The sequence below is a fragment of the Arvicanthis niloticus genome, chromosome 5, assembly GCF_011762505.2.
Source record: "Arvicanthis niloticus isolate mArvNil1 chromosome 5, mArvNil1.pat.X, whole genome shotgun sequence".
NCBI classification, from domain to species: Eukaryota; Metazoa; Chordata; class Mammalia; order Rodentia; family Muridae; genus Arvicanthis; species Arvicanthis niloticus.
In genome coordinates, this window is record NC_047662.1 from 94,709,932 (window position 1) to 94,727,686 (window position 17,755).

The 17,755-nt window shown below is 38.5% G+C and overlaps 1 protein-coding gene across 2 annotated transcripts in view; it reads left to right on the top strand.

The window, feature by feature from the left end:
- Positions 1–17,755, top strand: part of Grin3a (glutamate ionotropic receptor NMDA type subunit 3A) — a 193,270-nt gene that overhangs the window by 66,305 nt on the left and 109,210 nt on the right. For both annotated transcript variants that reach the window (XM_034503974.2, XM_034503975.2), the window contains exon 3: positions 7,058–8,105. In XM_034503974.2, coding sequence (XP_034359865.1) covers positions 7,058–8,105 — 1,048 coding nt within the window. The remainder of the gene's footprint in view (positions 1–7,057; positions 8,106–17,755) is intronic.

The following is a 17,755-nucleotide window of genomic DNA, read 5'->3' on the forward strand; positions in this document are numbered from 1 at the left end:
CCATTGAACCTTTCTGTTTCAAGTATTCCCCATCCCTGTTTTCACTTCACCTATGTTCTAAAAGCCCCTCTCCCTAATTGCACCCCCTCCTACCCAATAACTCATTTGTTTCCATAGATTATACCTGTCCTCCAGGTTAGATTCTTATTGCAGTGGGGATAAAATTTTCAAAGAATAAAAATATGAAAAATGCAATTGAAAAAAGCCAGGCCCGTGGGCTGGAGGGATGGCTCAGTGGTTAAGAGAACTGGCTGTTTTTCCAGAGGACCTGGGTTCAATTCCAAGAACTCACCTGACATCTGTCTGTAATTCCAGTACCAGGGCTTCAGACACTCTCACACAGACATAAATGTAAGCAAAACACAATAAACATAAAATAAAAATAAATTTTAAAGTTTTTTTTAAAAGAAAACAGCCAGCCCCAGATAATTTTACAACTGAGTCACAAAACCTCTAGCAGGAGAACAAAATACTGATCCACCAAAATTTATCTTACTCATTTCTTAAGGAAGTCCTTCATTTCATTTCTTTTAAAGATGCTTTCCACTTCATTTTAGAAATACAATAACATTTCTCTCAGTGAATTAAAGGGAGAGAAAAGCTAATTGGAGTCATCTCTGGTTTATATTTTTAATTTTTTTTTTTTAGATTTGCTTACTTCATTTTATGTACAAATGTTTTGCCTGCATTTATATCTGTGCTCCGTGTACCATGATTGATACCTGATTGGTACCTGTAGAAGTCCAAACTGTCAAATACTCTGGAAATAGAGTTAGCATGGTTGTGAGCCAGCACATCTACACTGAGAAGTGAACTGAGATCCTCTTCAAGAACAGGAAGTGCTCTTAGCCATAAAGCCATTTCTCCAAGTCTTTATAATTTATCTTTATTTTATTTTATTTTATTTTATTTTATTTTATTTTATTTTATTTTTGGTTTTTTGAGACAGGGTTTCTCTGTGTAGTCCTGGCTGTCCTAGAACTCACTCTAGACCAGGCTGGCCTTGAACTCAGAAATCCACCTGCCTCTGCCTCCCAAGTGCTGGGATTAAAGGCGTGTGCCACCACCGCCTGGCCTATAATTTATCTTTAAAATGCCCCGAATGCATTTAGTCAAGCAGTAGAGATCTCGCCCAAACCTTCTGATGACATCTACCCAATGTCCACTTGCTCCCTGGCCATGTGATCTGACTTTGCACATCATTCCCCTATGTGCTTTAAATGCAGCCCTTCTTGTCTCCTCAAGAGTGCCATATTGAGACACTCCTGTATGTTTTCCTACATGAACACATTTATCTATTTGTACTGATTCACTCCAATTAGCCTAAATGACAGTGTATTTAAACCACCAATGTGTACATATGTTGTGTAGGTGTATATACACTATATGAACATGAATAAAAGTCTCATGTGGCATTTTATTTGATCTTTAGCCTCCATTGATGTCCCACTGTTCTTTTCACAAAACAGCCTTCTAAACAGAATTATGTCTACCTTCTCTCTTTGCCTTCACCCCAAAGCTGGTGCACTGAGATACTGGGATGAAAACCTTCACAAAATACTCTAAAAAAAGTCACCAGCAAACCACACATTGCTAAACCCAATTGCTAAACCACTTCAAGCCTTTTTATTTTATTCATATTTTTAGAAACATTTGAAACCCTTCATGACCATTTTGCTTGATATCTACTGTTTGTAAATCACACTGTTTCCCCAGGTCTGCTTTCATCTTCCCCATTCCCATTACTGTGTCTTCCTCACCTGTGACACCCCAACATGTTAAAATAACCAGAACTTTTGGACGTCTGCTCTTCTACAATATTCACTGTGATCTCATTGGCTCTTCTTAACTACCACATACAGGCTCATGATACTCAAACTTGTATCTCCTGCTTAGACTTCCTTTATTAACTCCAGATGACCAAGGTTATCTATATTATGTCTAATGTAACCATTAGTGTCATCTTTCACTCTACTTCTTCTCAGAAACTATGTGTACATCATCAGCAAATCTGTCCATTCCAGCATAAAAACATGTCAAGTTCTAAGTCTCCGTCCACTACAGTCAGCCCTCAGTCCACACCATCACTACCTTTTTTGTCTGGGTGTGTGGAATGGCATCCTAACTGGCCTTGTTTCTGCTCTTGCCATTTTAGTTGGGCATTCAGCAACATGGCAGTCCTATGAGCACAGAAGTCAAGTCATACCAGTTCTCTGTTCAAACTCCACCAGTAACTATGCCTTTCACACAAAGAAGAAATAAAATCCTTGTAATTACCAACAAAACCCAATCTTTTTGCAAATTCATTCTTCTACATGTTTTCATCTGATTTCATTTTCAAATATCCTGCTCTCAAAGATGTCAAACACACACTCACATCAGTGATAATGGACTTGGTTGTTAATAAACAGTCATCTTCTCAGAGAGTTCTTCCCATCTTTACTTTCTCTTTTTGCAACTAGGATGCAAAAATACCAGGCATGCATTACTTTCCTGAAATGTTTTTCTTTCTCTCTGTGTGGAGTATAAATGCATAAACTATTATCTCCACTATGTACTTAGCATCTCAAATAGTGTATGGCATATAGTGACTATTAGTGAATAATTAAATGTTTGAATGATTGATGTGTCATTTTTGAACATCTTTTTTCATTTGTTTTAATGAATAAGAACATCTTTCAATTAGCATGTCAAGATTCTGTATGCAAATATGACTTTCAAAATATATCATAAATACATTAAACACCAATCTGGTACATGCAGTGAGCTATCTCAAAAATAGTTTAATGCAGTTTTGCAACTGAACTTTTTATTTATATTACCTTACAAATCAGCATTGATTATTGACTAATAGCATAATTAGAAGCTTTTAATAAAGTCACATGAACTACTGAGGCTCATTATTTTATGTAGAACAGTGCCTTGGGAGGTTTGCTGAACTGCTTTTTGAAAAGTCATGTACAAAGCACAGTGCCTAATTAGGTTCTTACTGGGTTCTTGCTTTTATGGTAGGATTCAAGCCACATGAATCTGTGTACTCACCAATATCAGATACATTATAATATTCTTCTGCACTGTCTTGGGGGTCATCATCTTTATTGTAGACATTTTACTTGTTTTTAAGTCAATACAACTATTGCAACCCTCTGTCTATGTCATTAAACTGCTCTAAAATCTCTATGGTTCTTGTTTTATTATTAAAATAAAATTCAAACTTATGAAGCAGGTGTGTGAACCTCTGGATTCTACACGCCACCTGTTTTCCCCACATTAAATTTTAATGTTTTCTGCTTCACATTCCAATCAGATTGTCGTCTTTACTACCCTCTCTTACAGTTTTTACCTGTTTTCTTTATAACATTTCTGAATCCAGAAGATGTCAGGAGAGTTCATATCCAAGTTGTAGCAGCAACCTGGATATGATAAGCACAAAAAAAAAATGGTGATATTATTATTGCTTTGGACGAAAGCTCTTAATTTTATTGAGCAAATTTAAGATTATGTTCACCCAATTTTTACTCCAATGTTGCTCTCCAGGATTATGATATACTTCTCATTGGCTACATCCTACATGTCTTCTCTGTATGGCATTTTATCAAGCTGTATATTGTATATTTTCAGTATGGCTTGTGAACTAAATGAAAACCTGTGTATCTGTCCTCTTAAATGCTTCTTCATGTAGATGAAATATCTTTCAATTATATCATCTCCTCTTTTCCTCTGCTACTTATGGAATGACAGAGAGAAGGGAAGATTAGACATTAGGAAAACATCTTTTCTTACACCGGAAGTGTGGTCAGCTTCTTCCTCCTTCCAAAGTACCATCTAGAAACCTAGCAAATAAAAAGTCATGTCCTTACCCACAAAATCTCCTCAGTGGTTCCACCACTGCCTTCAGTGAGAACTCATATCTGACATACTTCACTCCTTGCCTCTGGTCTTTTTTTTTTTTTTTTAACCACTTATGTTTCATGGCATACGTTTCTCAATTTTGAATGTGCATATTGCCCAGATAACTGCATCACTTCCCAGCTTCTCCTCCTGGAAAGGAGTATCTTCTTCCCAGGACTCAGCCCTGCTCTTTTTCCTCCAAGATTCCTGCTTTGGAACCCGAGGTCAGAGCGTCCAGGGTTGAGGAAACCCTCCCATATCACTCATTATTTGAATTGCTTGAATTGCTTAGTCACTTTCTTTTCCCACAGACTTCGAGCTCTTTAAGCCAATGAGGTGGCTTTTATCTCAATAGCCATAAGTGCTAAGCATAGTGCCAAGTGGTTTGTATCCATTTATCTTACCAACAAAATGATTCCTCATTTTCTTTTTCTTTTTTGTTCACCCAAAAAGAGCCCAAGGCAGGTACAGAAGAGCATGGTGGCATTCAATTTAATCAAAAATGGGATTTCAACCTTTTAATCTTTCAGGTAATAGAGTGAAAATCCAGACTTAGCTACCCATTGTCATTCTTTCACAAAGAATACATGGTAAAGGTGCCTGTAACTAAAAGCTATCAATGAAAGGGTTTTCATTTATCCTCAGTATAAAATGAAAAATAAAATAGACATAAATGATCTGTCATAAGTGTGAATTTTCTAACAGAAGTTCTTCATAATAGTTTTGCAGTAAAACACGAATTACAATCTTGAATGATACCCCCTCTTTCCTCTTTCTTCTCTCTCTCTCTCTCTCTCTCTCTCTCTCTCTCTCTCTCTCTCTCTCTCTCTCTGTCTCTCCTCAACAAATGCCTGCTGCAGAGACTCTGGACATTGTCTTTCTGGCATGGCCATGTTAAATGTTTACAATGACAACAAGAAATATTCACACTGATAACAAAAAATGGCTTTGCCAGACTGTGAGAACCATGTAGATTTCTACAGACTTTTAATGACTTATTGAGATGATTCAAATATGAATAAATAATCTCTCCCAGGTCCTCCCAGTTAAAACTCCATCATCTTTAAGCCCCAAACAGTCTTAAGGCTTTTTGTATAGCCTTCACTTTATGTCTCTGTGATCACAAAATTGGCCAAATGAAACTTGCCCATTTACTACCAGCCTTTTCATCTTCTGGGTTATGCCAGCTGCCTATGTGTGCATGTTTTTTAAAAAAAAATCTGAAAGTATCTCATTAGATACACCATCATACTTGCTCTTCTTTTACAGCACTGAGGGAATTATCAATTGATTAATTTATATATGATTTTAATGATGTGGATCCCTGCTTCTCTGAAGTAGAAAACTGTTTTAAAGTCTAAGATTGCTGAGACTTCATTACTTGTTGCAAAATAGAATTTGTTTAAGTAGTAGAGTCCCACTGGGCTGCACTGACATGAGTGATTGCCATTGCATGCAATCTACTACAACAAATGGTTTTGCTGCCTTCAGTGGCAGTAACATCTTCAAATGTGATTTACACTTATTGCTAATGAAAATTAGGGCATATTTCACACTTTCTGATTTTTCTATATTCCTTCTGCGGCACTATGACTTCTTAGCAAGACTTCTTTTGCATTTGTAAATTATGAAATAATATATGTGTCAGGGAATTCATGAAAGTGTTTCTCTGAGCAGCTAGACCTGTGTCACTGGGCTCCTCAAAATCCCTACTGTGCTACAGCCCACGTTTCAACTTAATTACTTTTTATTTTAAATATGCTGAAGTCACTGTTAAGGGTTTATCATAAGGCAGTGGTTTGATCTCCAGCTAATAACACCATAGCTCTATTTCAGAAGGTATGCTGTGTATTCCATGCATTGTTTGCAAGCCTTGTAATTCACCAAAGATTAGTTTCCCCATTTTGCTAAGGATGAAATTGAATCTCTGAGTCAAGCATTCAGCTCAGGGTCATTACTATTGAGTAACTGAGTCAAGATTCAAATGCAGGTTCATCTGACACCAAAGCCTGAGCTTTTATTCAGAAGAAAAAAGAAAGAAAGAAAAAGAGAGTCGTAATTAAGCATATGTGTTAGCTCTGCGTTTATCTTCTGTTTCTGCTCAAGAAAGACAGATGCTGTGGCCAAGCATTTTCCTGTCTGGTCAATGTCAAAAGGTACACTGAAAGTGTTCACAATGCTAGAAATAATGTAGCATTTGGTTAGTCATTTTCCTTGCTTTGACTTCTGGCAGAGTCTTTCTCTAGAGTCAGGCCCAGTTGTTTTCCTGTAATGATGAAGAAGGGTAGCCTAAGGCTGTCCTGGGAACAGCAAGTTTATTTATCGTCCTTTTCTTTGTTCTGTGGATAATGTCCAGCATGCATCTCTGATTGGCCCCATGAGGAGCGATATGCTAATTTTCTACTCTACAAGGAAAAACATTGTACAAAAGCTGGTTATTCCCTAATGTTATGAATGCAATTTTAAACAATTATAAAAGAATATACATATTTATTGAAACTCATTTCTATTCTAAAACTTTCATTGAACAGATTTCATCAGAATCACAAAGAGTAAACAGTAGAACTGAATGATAACTATGTTTTGAACCTCCATAAGTTGGAAACTTGTAAAAGTATTTAAGAGTGATGAGTGCTTCTTTTAAAAATCAATCAAAATACTTGGAGCAAAACCAATTGTCAAGCACCTTGACAGAACTAGAACTTGAATATGAGATCCCATTAGTTCAATGAAATAAAACATTTTCATAAAGTCTATATTATTCTTGAAGAAAATATAGACAAAGCCTTTGTTTTTAAAAGTTAGACTCCCCAGAGAAGAGCATACCAATTGTTTTTACAATATCAATTACCATACCAAATACAATGGCATTGTACATACAAGTAACATTATACAAAATAAGCAAGTTACACATATATGTATGCAACAAAAATGAACGAAAAGAGTGCCTATGGATTTTAAAGAAAGGAAGGATGTACAAAAAGGTTTGGATGGAGAAAAAGAAATAGGAAAGTGATGTGATTATACTATCATGACAAAAATAAAAGAAGTATTGTTCATAGGGCTTCTTTGTGTTAAGACAGAGAAACAGGGATTGATCAGCACTGGTACTTGACTTTGGCATTGCCTGTCTTTCTTATGTTCTACCTTTGATCCTCTTTCCCAGGTTCTTAGCCAACACCACTTTCAGAGGTCTCAGTGGTTCCATCAAAGTAAAGGGATCCACCATAATCAGCTCAGAGAACAACTTTTTCATCTGGAACTTGCAGCATGACCCTATGGGAAAGCCAATGTGGACTCGCCTGGGTAGCTGGCAAGGGGGAAGGATTGTCATGGACTCTGGAATATGGCCAGAGCAGGCCCAGAGGCACAAAACCCACTTCCATCACCCAAACAAGTTGCACTTGAGGGTAGTGACATTGATTGAACACCCATTTGTTTTCACAAGAGAAGTAGATGATGAAGGCTTATGCCCTGCTGGACAACTCTGTCTAGACCCTATGACTAATGACTCTTCCCTACTGGACAACCTGTTTAGCAGCCTGCATAGCAGTAATGATACAGTGCCAATCAAGTTCAAGAAGTGCTGCTATGGGTATTGCATTGATCTGCTGGAACAGCTAGCAGAAGACATGAACTTTGACTTTGACCTCTATATTGTAGGGGATGGAAAGTATGGAGCTTGGAAAAATGGTCACTGGACTGGGCTGGTTGGTGATCTTCTGAGTGGAACAGCCAACATGGCAGTCACTTCTTTCAGCATCAATACTGCTCGAAGCCAGGTGATAGATTTCACCAGCCCCTTTTTCTCAACCAGTTTGGGCATCTTAGTGAGGACTCGAGACACAGCAGCTCCAATAGGAGCCTTCATGTGGCCACTCCACTGGACCATGTGGCTGGGGATTTTTGTGGCTCTACATATCACTGCCATCTTTCTCACTCTGTATGAATGGAAGAGCCCATTTGGTATGACTCCTAAGGGGAGGAACAGAAACAAAGTCTTCTCCTTCTCCTCAGCCTTGAACGTCTGCTATGCCCTCCTGTTTGGCAGAACAGCAGCCATTAAACCCCCAAAATGCTGGACTGGAAGGTTTCTGATGAATCTTTGGGCCATTTTCTGTATGTTTTGCCTTTCTACATACACAGCAAACTTGGCTGCTGTCATGGTAGGTGAGAAGATCTATGAAGAGCTTTCTGGAATCCATGACCCTAAGGTAACTGATTCCTTTACTCCATCTTTCCTTGTTGCTATGGTAACTTTGTGTTTTGTCTAATTCTGTGGTATACCTGACTTCCTCATTTGATCAAAAAATATTCTTTAGGGCTGAGGAGATGGCTCAATCAGTACACCAAGTATAGCATAAGATAAGAATCTAGGTTTCATCCACAGAGCTTACATTAAAAAATAATAATAATTGAAAAACTAGAGGAGAGGGTTGGCGTCTGCATCTAATCCCAACACCACAGATGTAGAAATATGTGGATTGTTGGCCAGTGAGTTCAGGAACAATGAAAGACATGTATATAAAAACAAGATGGATCCTGAGAAGTAAGCAACCTTCAAGGTTAACTGCTTGCAAACACACACACACACACACACACAGAGAGAGAGAGAGAGAGAGGAATGCACCTATATACATGTGTACACATGAGCAAGTACATGCAAATATTCTCTCTGCTGACAGCATACGCCAGTTTAAAAAGTTTTACCTAGTTAAACTAAGGAGATTATGGCTGTTGTTGTTCTCTGATATTATTTCATTTAGTGAAACAAAATTGGGATTGTGGGTACTTATTTTAGAGATAATATTGCTTGTACAAACTTCTATTAGTATAACTTTTCTTGGCTGTTTAACCATCTGATAGAATGGCTATTAGGGAGTAGTTTTGTAGCACAAAAAAAATTAATAGCATTTTACCCATAGACATTCTAACAAGCTGATTAATTACTTTTGGGGAAAATTAATAGAAATAAATAAAAGAAAGCATATTATAAATAGAAATTAATTTATTTTATTGTTAAAATACCCAAAGAAATGAAAAGAGCTGACACGTTATCATAATTATGCACATAGTTGGGAGGAAATTCATGAAACCTGAAGAAGTGCTGAACTGAGGGAGCAAGATTAACTAAGGGCAGGGTATTCTTACAGAGTAAGAAAAGCTGTATAGTCAGCCACTTTGGGTTAAGGAAGCTTTTTTACAGTGTTATTAGATTGTCCAAGGGCATTTGAGAAAATATCATCTGTATTGGATGCCTCAGACATCCAACTCTGGAGATAGAAGGAAGTAGAGGCAGAAGATACATGTCTGTGTATATGTAAGTCATGGTGTGATATTTATTTTTAGTTTGACTGAACTTGGAGTGTCCTAGGGTATAGGTTCCCAGATCAGTTTAATTAAGGAGAGATTAAAGACCTACCCTGAATGTGGGAAGCACAGTCCCATGGTCCAGGGACAGGAAACGAATGAAAATAGTAAAATGGAGGCCATGGATGAGCATTGACACATCTTACTGTTTTGGATTGTAGTCATATGACCAACTGCCCACATCCATGTTATCATGTCATCATGGCTTCTTTGCAACCATCTGCATACCCTCAACATAAAATGAAATAATTCTTTCTTACATTAGTTTGCTTTTCTCTGATATTGGCTACAACAATAGGAAAAGCACTTAGTACGCTAATACTTCTGTAACACTCAGGCAAGGATAGTCATATCAGTGTTCTCCCTAGATTAAAACAGTATCCATTTCAACAGGTAAGTAGAGACTCCAGCCTACCTAATGTGAACAGGGCCAAGAAAGCCAGTGGAATCAGGTAGGTCCAAGAACATACTGAAGGCCTTATGGAAATGCAGATCCTAAACAGAGTATATCCAAGTATACATAAAATAGCTGGTAGAGATGGGAAACACTGAAAACATCTCATGATCAAAGCAACAGGATCTAAGTCAAGTCTTTCAAATGGTGTAGCCATCATCACATCTTTTCTGATGCCTCTCGCCATGCAGCTTTCAATCATATTAATCCATATGATATTCATTTTTATTACATAACTCACTTATTTATTAATTAATTTTATTCAATTTATATCCCAATCACTGGCATACATCCAAGTCCCTCCTAAGAGAGACTGTGCCCTCATTCCTCTATCCCTTTCTCTTGTGAGAGGGTGAACCCTCCACCCCAAGTGGTTCCTCTACACTGGTACATCACGTCTGCAGGGCTATATGCATCTTCTCCCACTGAGGCCAGACAAGGCACTCCAGTTATAGGAAGAGATTCCAACAGCTTTAGGAACAGCCACTGTTCAAGTTGTTAGGGTACCCATATGAAACCCAAGCTGCATATTCGATCTGCTACATATGTGCTTGAGGCCTAGGTCTTTTGTATGCTCTTTGGTTGGCGGCTCAGTCTCAGAGCCACAGAGTCCAGGAAGATCTGTTGATCTTCCTGTGAAGATCCTATTTCCTTCAGGGCCATCACTACTTCCCCCAACTCTTCTGTAAGAGTCTCCAACCTCAGCCCGATATTTGGCTGTGGGTCTATGCATCTGTCTGGAGCAGCTCTCAGAGAACAGTTATGCTAGGCTCCCTTCTTCAAGGATAACAGAGTACCATTAACCATGTCAGGGATTGGTGCTTGCCCATTGAATGGGTCTCATGCTGAGCCAGTTATTGGTTGGCTATTCCCACAGTTTCTGCTCCATCTTTGTCCCAGCATTTCTTGTAAACAGGACAAATTTTGGGTAGAAAGTTTTGTGGATAGATTAGCGTCCTTATCCCTCTACTGGGTTCCTGCCTGGTTATAGGCAGTGGCCTCGTCAGGTTCCATATCCCTACTGCTATGAGACTAACTAAGCTAAGCCCACCTCCATTAACTCCTGGAAATCTTCCCCATCCCATGTCTCTGGCACATCCTCCAGATGCCCCACACTACCACACACACAGCTGTACGTTTCCATTCATTCTCCTGGCCTTCTGGCCTGTCACTCCCCACACCTGATCCTCAGCACCCCCCCCCCCATTCTCCTCCTCATCACCTCTCCCATCCAGTTCTCTTCCTCCATCTGCTTCCTATGACTGTTTTTGTCACCCATGAAAGTGAAAGTCAAGCATCCTTTCCTGGTACTTCCTTTTTGTTTAGCTACTTTGGGTCTGTGAAGTACAGCATGGGTATCCTGTATTTTATGGCTATTATCTAATTACAAGTGCGTGCATACCATGCATGTCCTTTGGGGTCTTCATTAACTCACTTAGGATGATATTCTCAAGTTCCATCCATTTGCCTGCAAAATTCACAATGTCTTTGTTTTTAGTAGCAGAATAGTATTCCATTGTGCAGACGTACCACATTTTCTGTATTCATTCAAGTTGTTCCCAGCTTCTGGCTATTAAGAATAAAGCTGCTATGAATATCATTGAGCAAGTGTCACTGAGGTACAGTAGGGTATCTTTAAGGTACATGCCCAGGAGTAGTATAGCTGAGTCTTCAGGTAGAACTATTCTCAGTTTTCTGAGAAATCATCAAATTGATATCCAAAGTGGTTGTACAAGTTTGCACTCCCATCAGCAATGGAGGAGTGCTTCCCTTGCTCTGTAGCCTCGCCAACATCTGCTGTCTCTTGAGTTTTTTAACTTAGTCATTCTTATAGGTGTAAGATGGAATCTCAGAGTCATTTTGATTTGCAATTCCCTGATGACTAAGGACCTTGAATATTTCTTTAAGTACTTCTTGGTCATTAGAGATTCCTCTGTTGAGAATTCTCTGTTTAGCTCTATACTCCATTTTTTTCATTCATTTATTTGTTTTAATTATTTTATTTATTTACATTCCATTGTTGTTCCCCTTCCTGGTCCCCTCTCCAACAGTTCTTCACCTCATTCCCTCTCTGCTTTGCCTCTGAGAGGGTGCACCCCCTTCCCACACCCTGAGCATCCTTCTTCCCGGGGGCATCAAGTCTCTATAGGATTAAGTGCATCCTCTCCCACTGAGGCCAGACAAGGCAATCCTCTGCTACTTAAGTGTCAGGGACCTTGGAACAGCCTTTCTATGTGCTTTGGTCGGTGGCTTAGTCTCTGGGAGCTCCCAGGGGTCCAGGTAATTTGGCACTATTGTTTTTCCTATGGGGTTGCCATCCCCTTCAGCTCCTTCAATCCTTTCCCTAACTCTTCCAGGGGGGTCTCAGACTTCAGTCCAATGGTTGACTGTATCTGCATCTGTCTCAGTCAGCTATTGGTGGGGCCTCTCAGTGTCAGAGTTTAGTGCCCACCCCATGGTATGGATCCCCAATTGAACTGAATGGTCATTCTTTCAGTCTCTGATCCATTTTTGTCCCTGGATTTCTTTTAGGCAGAAACAATTCTGGGTCAAAAGTTTTAAAGGTGGATTGGTGACTTCACTTCTCCACTTAGGGCCCTGTCTATCTACTGGAGATGGGCTCTTCAGGTTACATGTCCCCACTGTTGGGCATTTCAGCTAAGGTCACCCCCACTGAGTCCTGGGAACCTCTCATATCCCAGGACTCTGGGACTTTCTTGAGGTTCTCCCTACCCCACACCCTGAGAAGCTGCATGTTTCCACTCATTCTTTTGGCCATCTTGGCTTCTCTTCTATCTTCTCCCATACCTGATCCTGCCCCTCTTTTCTCCTTCCTCTGCCCTCTCCAACCCAGAGCCCTCCCTGTACTCTGCTTCCCATGATTATTTTGTTTCCCCTTCTACATGTGATTAAGGAATCCTCACTTGGCCCTTCTTCTTTGTTAAACTTCTTATGGTCTGTGGGTTATATCATGGGTTTTCTGTACTTTTTAACTAATATCCACTTATCAGTGAGTACATACCATGCATGTCCTTTTTGATCTTCATTACCTCACTGAGGATAATATTCTCAAGATCCATCCATTTGCCTGCAAAATTTATGATGTCTTTCTTTTTAATAGCTGAATAGTATTCCATTGTGTAAATAGACCACATTTTCTGTATCCATCCTTTGGTTGAGAGACATCTGGATTGCTTCCAGTTTCTGGCTATTAAAAAAAAAAGGCTGCTATGGGCATAGTGGAACATGTGTCCTTGTGGTACAGTGGAACATCTTTTTGATGTATGCCAAGAAATAGTATAGCTCTGTTTTCAGGTAGAACTATTTCCAATTTTCTGAATAAACCTCTGAATTGATATCCAGAATAGTTGTACCAGTCTACAATCCAATCAGTAATAAAGAAGTGTTCCTCTTTCTCCACATCCTCTTCAATATGTGCCGTGACTTGAGTTTTTGAACTTATTCATTCTGACAGGTGTAAAATGGAATCTCAGGGTACATTTGGCTTCCACTTCCCTGATGACTAAGGATACTGAACATTTCTTTAAGTGCGTCTGGGCCATTCAAAATTCCTCTATTGAGAATCCTCTGTTTAGCTCTGTGCCCCATTTTTTAATTGACTTATTTGGGTTGTGAGTATCTAACTTCTTGAGCTCTTTATAAGTTTTTGATATTAGCCCTCTATAAAAATGTAGGGTTGGTGAAGTATTTTTCCCAAGTCTGTAGGCTGCTGTTTTGTCCTATTGACAGTGTCCTTTGCCTTATAGAAGCATTTTAGTTTCATGAGATCCCATTTATCATTTGTTGATCTTAGAGTGTGAGATATTGGTATCTGTTCAGGAAGTTTTCTCCTGTACCAGTGAATTGAATGCTATTCCCCACTTTTAGATTTCGTGTATCCAGTTTTATATTTGATGTATTTAATTCATTTAGACTTGAGTTTTGCAGGAGGTGAAATATGGATCTATTTGCATTCTTCTGTATGCAGACATCCAGTTAAACCAGCACCATTTGTTGAAGATGCTTTTTTTTTCCATTGTATAGTTTTAGATTCTTTGTCAAAAATCAAATGTCCATGGGTGTGTGGGTTTATTTCAGGTTCTTAAATTTTATTTTATTGATTAACCTGTCTGTTTCTTTATCAATACCATGCAGTTTTTATTAATGCAGCCTGAGATCAGGGATGGTGATACCTCTGAAAGTTCTTTTATTGTTCAAGATTGTTTTAGCCATCCTAGGTTTTTTTTCCATATGAACTTGAGAATTGTTCTTTCAAGGTCTGTAAAAAAAATGTGTTGGAATTTTGATGGACATTGCAATGAATCTGTAGATTGCTTTTGGTAGGATGGCCATTTTCACTATGTTAATCCTACCAATCCATGGGTATGGAAGATCTTTCCACTTTCCAATATCTTCCTCAATTTCTTCAGAGACTTGAAGTTCTTGTCATATAGGTCTTTCACTTTCTAGGTTAGAGTTGCACCAAGATATTCTTTATTATTTCTGTCTATTGTAAAGGGTGTTTTTTTTTCCCAATTTCTTTCTGAGCCCATTTATCATTTGTATAAAGGAGGGCTTTTTTGTTTGAGAGACTTTTAACAACTCCTTCTATTTCCTCAGGGGTTATAAGGCTATTTAAATAGTTTACTTGATCTTCATTTAACTTTGATAAGTGTTATCTATCTAGAAAATCATCCATTTAGTTAAGATTTTTTTTCCAATTTTGTGGAGTACAGGCTTTTGAAATTAAATCCAGTGATTCTTTGAATTTCTTCTTTATCTGTTGCTGTCTCTATTTTCATTTCTGATTTTGCTTATTTGGATACTGTCTTTCTGCGTTTTAATTGGTTTGTCTAAGGGTTTGTCTATCTTATTGATTTTCTCAATGATCCAGCTCTTGGTCTTTTTGATTCTTTGTATTGTGTTCTTTGTTTCTAATTGGTTGATTTCAACCCTGATTTTGATTATTTCCTGCCATCTGCTCCTCTTCAGTGTGTTTGCTTCTTTTTTTTTCCTAGAGCTTTCAAGTGTACTTTTAATTCATTAGTATGAGAATTCTCTGATTTTTTTTTAAGAAAGGCACTTAGTGCAATGAACTTTCCTCTAAGCACTGCTGTCACTGTGTCCCATAAATGTGGGTATGTTGTATCTTTATTTTCATTCAACTCTAGAAATTCTTTAATTTCTTTATTTCTTCTCTGACCCAGAGATCATTGAGTGGAGAGTTGTTCAGTTTCCATGAGTGTGTAGGCTTTCTGATGTTTCTGCTGTTGTTTAAGTCTGTCTTTAATCCATTGTGGTCTGAGAAGATACAAGGTGTTATTTCAATTTTCTTGTATCTGTTGAAGCTTGCTTTGTTCAATTTTGGAGAGGGTTCCAGGAGGTGCTGAGAAGGAGGTATATTCTTTTGTGTTTGGGTAAAATGTTCTATAGATATCTGTGAGATCCATTTGATTCCTAATGTCATTTATTTTTAATTTTTCTCTGCTCAGTTTTTGTCTTTATGACCTGTCTATTGGTGAGAGTGGAGTGTTGAAGTCTTCCACTATTAATATGTGGGATTTAATGTGTGATTTAAGCTTTAGCAATGTTTCTTTTACAAATGTGTATGACCTCATGTTTGGAGGATAGATGTTCAGAACTGAAATTTCATTCTGTTAGATGTTTCCTTTGATGATTATGAACTATCCTTCTCCAACTCTTTTGATTCATTTTGGTTGAAAGTCTACTTTATTAGATAGTAGAATGGCTACTTCAGCTTGCTTCTTGGGTCAGTTTCTTTGGAAAACTTTTCTTTAGCCTGTCACTCTGAGGTAATAGATATCTTTATTACTAGAGTTGGTTTCTTCTATACAGCAGAATGATGGATACTGTTTCCACATCCATTCTGTTAGCCTGTGCCTTTTTATTGGGGAACTGAGTCTATTGATGTTGATAGATATCATTACATAGTGATTGTTATTCCTGTTATTTTGATGTTGTTGTATTTGTTGTTGTTGGTGGTGGTGGTGGTGGTGTGTGTGTATCCTTGTGTTTCTCTTGTTTTGTTTTTGCTGGTATGAAATTACTTATTTCCTGGGTTTTCTTGGGTGTAGTTATCCTCCTTGGGTTGGAATTTTCCTTCTAGTGTATACTATATCACTAAATTTGTGAACAGATGCTCTTTAAATTTGGTTTTGCCTTGAAATATCTTGGTTTCTTTCTCTACAGTGGTTGAGTGTTTTACTGGGTATAGTAATCTAGGTTAGCATTTATGATTTTTATTTTCTAGTGGTTACAAGATATCTGTCCAGGTCCTTCTAGATTTTAGTCTCTGTTGAGAAGTCAGGTATAATTCTGGGGTGTCTGGCCTTGCATGTTACCTGGCTTTTTCTTTGTAGTTATTATATGTTGAGGACCATACTACCCCACATTTGGGGGCCAAAATGTCATGGACCACTCTGCCCCACGCTTGGGGGCCAAAATGTCGGGGACTGCTCTATTAATGTTGGAACCCGCACTGCCAAAAGCCTTGGGGGCTAAGTTGTTAGAGCTCGCACTGCCCCAAGTTTCTCCAGTCCATGGGTCAGGGTTCAGCAAGAGAGAGAGTGAGGAAGGATGCGAAGAATGGAGACCAGAAAGAGTGTGATTCAATTCCGTTTATTCTTCAGTCTCTCTTCTTCTCTCCAAGTCCCTAGTTCCTAGTACCAAGTCTCAGGTCCTAATCCTAGTTCTAAGTTGCTAGTCTCTTTCCCAGTTCCAAGTTATCTGCCTCAAGTCTCAAGTCTGAAGTCTCAAGTACTCTTTCAAGTACAAGTGTTTAATCCCAAGTGTCTAATAATTTCTTCTGTCTGCCTCTCGCCTTTTATATGTCTCACTTCTAAGCCACGCCTTTAAGTCACAACTTTAAGTCTTATCTCTAAATCACACCTTTAAGTCTCACACACCCAAGGGAAGATCCTGGGTATCTAAAACAAGATGTTATCAGAGTGTGCTCAGCTGTTGTAGGCTGTTGTAAACAAGTCTCTTGTCAGGGTATATGACTTAAGATGGCTGCAAGGATGATAGCCACCCTCTGTCGGCTCCCCACAATTATATTCTTCCTTTGTTCTGTAAGTTTAGTGTTTTGATTATTGTGTAGCAGAAGGACTTCCTTTCTGGTAGAATCTAATTGTTGTTCTGTAAGCTTCTTGTATGTTTATAGGCATCTATTTCATTAGGTTTTCTTCTGTGATTTTGTTGAAAATATTTTCTGGTCCTTAGGGCTGGGCCCGTTTACCTTCTTCTATTTCTATTATTCTTAGGTTAGGTCTTTTCATAGTATCCAAATTTCTTGGATATTTTGTGTCAGGAACTTTTTAGATTTAACATTTTTTTATCTGATGTATCAGTTTCTTCTGTCATATTTGTGCCTGCGATTCTCTCTTTCATCTCTTGTATTCTGTTGGTAATATTTGCACCTGTTGTTTCTGTTCTCATCCCTAGATTTTGCATCTCCAGGGTTCCCTCAGTTTGTGTTTTCATTGTTACTATTAGTTCCATTTTCAGGTCTTGAGCAGTTTTATTTATTTCCTACCTGTTTAATTGTAATTTCTGTATTTCTTTGACGAATTTATTTGTTTTCTCTGCAAAGGCCTCTACCTGTTTGATTGTGTTTTCCCATATTTCTTTAAGGGGTTTATTTGTTTCCTCTTTAAGGGCCTCTATCATCTGTATAAGATTGGATTTGAGGTCATTTTCTTCTGCTACAGTTGTGTTAGGATATCTAAGGTTTCCTACTGTAGGATAGCTGTGCTCTGAAGCTATCTTATTGCCCTGTTTTTTGTTGATTGTGTTTTTTGAGAGCCATTGGCTATATGGTTGTCTCCGGATGGTCCTCTTGTAGCAAGTATTAGGGGGCAGGGGGCTTACCTCAATTATCCTGGTATGACAGGAGTCTGTGGAGTATTCTTGGGCTGGATAAAGGAACTCAGGAGGTGATACAAGTCTCCCAACAGTTGGCTGTATCCCTGGAGATACACTATGAAGTGGATTGGCAATGGGGGAGGCAGGTAGAGAAGT